This window comes from Mirounga angustirostris, unplaced genomic scaffold (genome assembly GCF_029215605.1).
Source record: "Mirounga angustirostris isolate CCGP_5_RB_7025 unplaced genomic scaffold, mMirAng1.0.hap1 SCAF_15, whole genome shotgun sequence".
Lineage (NCBI taxonomy): Eukaryota > Metazoa > Chordata > Mammalia > Carnivora > Phocidae > Mirounga > Mirounga angustirostris.
The window spans coordinates 17,027,401-17,033,799 of NW_026991723.1; the positions used below are offsets into that span (position 1 = coordinate 17,027,401).

A 6,399-nucleotide genomic window follows, 5' to 3' on the forward strand; every position below is an offset into this window, starting at 1 on the left:
GGGAGTATCAGTAAACTATAATCAGAATTATTCTAGCCTTGGTAAACAATTTGATGTTTACTTACAGATTCTGGGGTGGTTTTTAAAGGTAAAGTTTAGGTATACATCCTTAAAGATAAAAATATCTGTTGGTGTGGGAGAATAGGTTTGAAAGAAAAAAATGAAAAGTTTGTGTGGTTGTTTTGAAAAGGTGTTAAAGAAAAGGTGTTAAACGCATTTACAGCCTTCATGATTACTATTCAGAGACTGGCTGTTTATTGGACCTCTCAGTGCGTAACCTGAATGAATGATTCCCTTTGAAAGAAATGCTGGGAGGGGGTGCTTTAACCCTTCTTCCCATTCCCCTGTCCTGTCTCTCCCTTTGATCCGCATCAGCCTCCTGGCCCACGAGGAACCCAGAGGTAGAAAAAAGAAAAGTAGGAGGTGATTTGGTTGGAGGGCACATTCAATCTCCCCCTCTCCCCGCAAGGCTTATTCTATTTTTATCTTATGTTTGGCACTCTAAAGCCACTTTGAAGGAGAAGCCAATGATTGATACATCTTTTCCACCATTTTCTAGAATGGAAACCAGTATAATGGAGAACTCTCTTTTCACAAGTCTTTATTTAGCATTGCTACTCATCATTCCAACCCTTCTTAGTATTGCTTTAGAGTCTAAAGTTTAGACTGATCCATGCTGGTGGAGAACCACCGAAACAACTTTTGAGACATTTCCAGTATTGAGGCTAAGTGCATTTGTTTCCATTTTAAGCTGAGGGTAATATCACTCTCAGAGTTCTGAGTTTGTGTAATAAGGTACTGATTTCTGTTTTCATCATTTGACTTACATTCCCATTAATTTTTGAACCCTTGGAAAGCTTTTCTCTTCCTTAGCTAAGTACCTTTTGTTTTATGAGAAGAGGCAATGTTATTTTGTCCTGTAGCCCAGTTCCAGCAGAAGCAACAAAATAAAGTCAGTCCCCTGGTTTCCTACTTTAGTCAATCAAAAATAGCAAACAGTCCCTCTCTCGTCATGACTCACCAAGGGAGCTGCCCAGAATTATCCTCCTTGTCCATCACCAGATCCTCATCATAGCCCTCCTCACGATTCTGCTGTTCCTTTTATTCTTTACTCCAGATAGGTCTTTGTTCCAGATTTTTATTTCTTTTAACTTCAGTTCAGATATAGTGTAAACCGGGGCACCTGGGTGGCTCAGATGGTTAAGTGTCTGCCTTCAGCTCAGGTCATGATCCCAGGGTCCTGGGATCCCAGGGTCCTCCGCGGGAAGCCTGCTTCTCCCTCTCCCACTCCCTCTGCTTGTGTTCCCTCTTTCGCTGTGTCTCTCTCTGTCAAATAAATAAATAAAATCTTAAAAAAAAAAAAAACACAGATATAGTGTAAACCATTAAACCATTAAGCAGCTTGGGTTCCTTTATTATTTAAGCCATGAATGCTCCCTGGTAGGCTGGTGTTTCTGCAAAGTAGTTACTTATGCATAGATGGATTGAGGGTCTGATACATGCATGAGAAAATATTTACCAGCTGAGTGGTGCTCCCTAGCAATCCTACATTTTGATTGAGAAGCCATATATGTAGCTGTGAGGGAGAGATACTTTTACTTGGTATGTATCTCCACCTTCCTGCTGACTTGGTTGGTTCCGGAAGTCGGACTATGGCCTAACTTCCTTTTTCTGCCACTGACTTCCTGTTGCTGTATAGGTCCCTTCAGAATGTCCTTACCATGGAGTAGGACTTCTTATGAGCTGAAGGTTATCAGAGACTCATGTATACTATAAGCTTGATCATGATAGACAAGGAAAATACCACACTTGCCTCAGACCCCAGAGAGCTGTACCCAGAACCCTCCACATGAGCAGTAGGAGCTGGGGGAGGCAGGTGGCAAACTGTTCTTTTTCCACTCACCTTTCTACAGTCTTTGTAGAATAGAGCTGGGAGGTAGGTCTCTTTTTCTCTGTTCATGCTCAGTGTCTTTAGTCTACTTTCCTAAATTTGTATTGATTAGATAATGGACTTGTTAATGAGGTAATCATTAATTACCTGGGGGCTTGGCACACGGAGACAAGAAATGAATTTTCATATTTTAGTTTTCATGTTACCTTTTTTCCTCTCTTTTTTCTTGCTTCATTCCGCAGTCGTCCAGTAAAATGTTTCAATTTGTATTGTGATCCTAGTTGGAATCAGTTGAATATTGGGCCATGTAGCTAATTATCAGCACAAACTCTGCCTGGAAAAAGTATATTCTGATGTTGTTGCCCACTTTTAAAAGCATGTCTTGGATTTTTTATAGAGAAAAAAACAAGTCACATTTTGTAGTTACCTTGAAGGATAACTTTGGGATATGAGTTTGGGGCCAGGGTTCAGCCCCACCTTGAGGGTTCCACCCTTTAAATTCTTTTTCCAGTTTTTACAAATTGGGGTATAATTTATATTAATTATATATATAAATCCTAAGTTTACATCTTGATGTGTGTGTGTGTGTTTTTTTTTAACTGTGCTCCCACCTGCCACAACCCAGATCAAGGTAGAGAACATTTTCCCTACCCCAGAAGCCCCCTCCATATCCTCCCCTGCTCTCACCATAGACTGGTTTTGCCTGTGCTTGAACTTTGATATAAATGGAATCAAACAGTATGTACTTTTTTGTGTCTAACTTCTTTTCACTTAATACTCTGTCTGTGAGATGTATTCAGGTGACTGTGTCTGTCTTTCTACCATTTATTTATTGTTTGTCTTAAGTGCTGGTGGTTGATTTGGAATGTGCAAATCCAGGTCAGTGACACTGAGGAGAAATGGAAGTGAGGTAGGGGAGAAGGGGATGCACCGCTAGGAGATACATTATTATAATCCATGGCCCAGGATGAGCTGTGAAGAGCTATAGCACCTCAGCACTTGGCCATGTGAGAAGTTTCCAGAGAAGCTGTGCCTGAGAGCAATCCATGAAAGGAAGAAAGGAGAAGGAATTTATTTGCCTGGATCATTCCTGTCTCTTGATTTCCTCTCAGCAAAGGTTGCACCATGGTGAGTCATCTCCTGCTAACAGGAGAAACGAGGTTGAAATAAGGGGCAGAAGAGGCCATGGAAGGACAAAGAATATCTCAAATGGCAAAACATAGGATCGTAGTAACAAAGTAGAGTAGGAAAGAGCTTTGCTATTGTCTTTTTGTCTTTGGCTCAAAAAGCTGCTTTTCCTAAGTTTACAGCCAGTCCTGAAGTTCATGGGTGTGTGTGGGATAGGACAAAATATATTCCGCCCAGGTCTCCAGAATTCTCATAAGGAGGATGGACATGAATACAGACAACCTGGAGACTTCTAGGAGTTTGGAAGCTGCTGTGAAATCATTGAAGTTTGCCTCTGTTCTGCTTATATCCATTTGTTCTTTCATCTTTCCTTCTCGTAGAAGATAAATCCATTTCTACCTCCCTTGTACCGACTCTCCCTGTCCCTTCCTTTTTCTCAATAATTCTGAATTTGTAAAGATAATGACTGAAAAAACTTATAGTATCATCAGCATACGTAAAATTAATAATGCCTTCATATCATCAAATAAATCTTGTCATTGTCAAATGCCTTTTTCTCATACATGTTTGTTTATGCTTTGTTTACTTATCTATCTGTTTACTTATTTGTTTATAGTTTAAGTCAGGGTCTGAATGAGGTCAGGCTCTGATTGGTAGATATATCTCTTAAATCATTGCTTCCTCTCCCTCTCCCTTGCTAGCCTGGCGATTTACTTATTAAAGAAGCTGGGTCAGTTTTCCTGAATTTCCCAGTCTAGACATTGCATATGTGCATCCCCATGGTGCTGTTTGTCATGTTCCTCTTTCCTCTGTGTTTTTGTCAGTTGGTGTTAGATCTAGAGCTTTGATTAGATTTTACCTTTTATCTATCTATAAGGGGTAGAGGGAAAAATATTTCATGAAGAAAGTTGTGTTGTTTCATCAGAGGCACAGAATATCTGTTTGTCACTTGTCTTGTGACTTTAGCATTCATTGATAATCATTGTCTAGATCCACTATTTCATGAACAGTTGCAAAATGGTGATATTTGAATTCTGTCAGTTCTTTCTCAGTTATTAGCCAGGAACATTCTGTAAAAAAAAAAAATTTCCTTTCATCCATGGTTTGATTACTCAGAGGTAATAGTTTGTCCAGTAGGGGCAGAATAAAGGCTTGATTTTTGTCCTTTATTAATGAGTTTTCAGAATAAGGTACAGGTTCCCTATTATTCTCCAAAGAGGACTGGTGAATTCTCTTTGGTGTGTGTTGAAATATGTGCTGTGTTTCAATCCATTATATTTAGTATCATTTTTTTTAAAGATTTTATTTATTTATTTGACAGAGAGAGAGCGTGAACACAAGCAGGGGAAGCTGCAGAGGGAGAGGGAGAAGCAGGCTCCCCGCTGAGCAGGGAGCCCGATATAGGGCTCGATCCCAGGACCCTGGAATCATGACCTGAGCCGAAGGCAGACACTTAACCGACTGAGCCACCCAGGCGCCCCTAGTGTCCTTATTGATAGTCCCTCTTTGGCTAGTGGAGGCCTCTTCAGGTTGGACCGTGAGTCTTTTTAAAATGACGCTCTCTCTGATAGCATCCTTGTTGTATGGTATGACAAGCGGTTCCAGGTACATCTTTTACATTTTCTGCCCCAGACTTGGAATCAGTCATATCTCCAGTGAGCACAGGGATATAGTATTTAGAGACCATGGTAATATACATTTATTAAGCTTTAACCGTGCTTATAACTTGGATTTCAGTTTCCCCCCTAAAATGATGCTTCACGTAACCTGTTGCTATTATAGGCATTTAACTAGACAGTTGAATAGGTGAACAGTTAAAGATCAGATGCCTTCAGGGCACCTGGGTGGCTCAGTCGTTAAGCGTCTGCCTTCGGCTCAGGTCATGATCCGAGGGTCCTGGGATCGAGCCCTGCATTGGGCTCCCTGCCCGGCGGGAAGCCTGCTTCTCCCTCTCCCACTCCCCCTGCTTAAAGGAAAAAAAAAAAAGATCAGATGCCTTCTTTTTGAACCCTGTTCAAGCCTGATTTAACATATGCTGGGGTTCGGTTCTTTCCGTTTCACACTTTATTTCATTGCCTTCAGGGAAGGCCATGCAGGCTGTCGACCGAAGCCACGTGCGTGTACTTGACACTGGGAGAGGAGATTGGAAGTACAGTGCTCAGAGTGGAGGGCCTTCCCATGTGTTCCATGCTGGTCATGGTGCATGGGGCTGGTTGCATTTTGTGCAGGAGAGACTAATGGTACCTTAGCACCATGTGCTTTATTTCATTTCATTTATTTAGTTAGTTAGTTTTGCATGTCTAGAGAACGTGCAGACAGCTGTATTTGTCAGCCTCTGTGACAACAAATACTGAGCAGCTAGGCAGGAAAGCAAAAGTTGAAGATCCTTGGGGGAAGTACTATCCCAGGGTCTGAGGAAAGATTACAGTTTGTTGAGCTATCAGGAGCTCTGAAAGTGAAAACAAAATCTGAGCAATTTGTAATTTCTCTGTTTTGCTCTCCCTCCCCCCGCCCCCATTCCGTTTAGATGCTGTTCGAACATTAAGCAATGCCGAGGAGTATCTTGATGATGAAGACTCCGATTAATTCCCTTCTGGAGCTTTGAGAGCTAAAACATCTGTTGTTTTTGCCATTCCAAAACCTTTGTCTTTGCCAGAAGAGTGTTGGTAACTGTTTTTTGTCCTTTTTTTTAAGTCTTTATGAACATGGGAGTATTGCACTGTGTTTGAGTAGAACGTGTAAATGGGTAGGTTTTCACCTTCAGTTTGCCAATAAGTGACTGGATACTTTGCTGTATAAAGTACATTTTTGTTCACTAGAATAGAACAAGAAGAGATTATTTCTATTTATCAAGTTAAAGGAATTAAAGTTTTTTTCTTTAAGAAAATCAGAATGGTTTTTTTTGTTTTGTTTTGTTTTTTTAGTTCTTTACCTCAAGGATTGAAATATTTTGGATGGATTTTTCAAGGGGAAAATGCTTGTTATAATAATGAACCAAAAGACTTAACAGAAAATCGTCAGCTATTCTGACAAAAATAAACATTTTAAGAGACTGTGTTCCTTTTGTCTGTTTTTGTGGTATCACTATTTGCTGGTAAATAAAGCTCTTTATATTTAGGTAAAGGCTGATTTTATTTTTTAAGTTGTATTTCATATTCATTAGCACAAAGGAATCGTAATAGCCACATTTCTATCCAACTTTATATATTTGCTTTTATTAAAGTCAAGACAATAATCATTGAGAAGATGCATTTATAATGAAATATATAACTTCAGTAATTATTAGACTTTCAGTTTTATCTCTAAGGTTATACATAGTGTGAAGAAATCCAGCAACCCATTACAGTCTGCTTATGGTCTGAAAGATTTAAAAAACTGAT

General features: G+C 39.9%; 1 protein-coding gene across 2 annotated transcripts in view; it reads left to right on the plus strand.

Moving 5' to 3' along the window:
* The window catches only part of OSTF1 (osteoclast stimulating factor 1), a 52,851-nt gene extending 46,775 nt beyond the window's left edge, over nucleotides 1-6,076 (plus strand). For both annotated transcript variants that reach the window (XM_064579132.1, XM_045882266.3), the window contains one exon: nucleotides 5,547-6,076. In XM_064579132.1, the coding sequence (XP_064435202.1) occupies nucleotides 5,547-5,605 (59 nt within the window). In that variant the 3' untranslated portion in view covers nucleotides 5,606-6,076. The remainder of the gene's footprint in view (nucleotides 1-5,546) is intronic.
* Nucleotides 6,077-6,399: the final 323 nt, after the last annotated feature.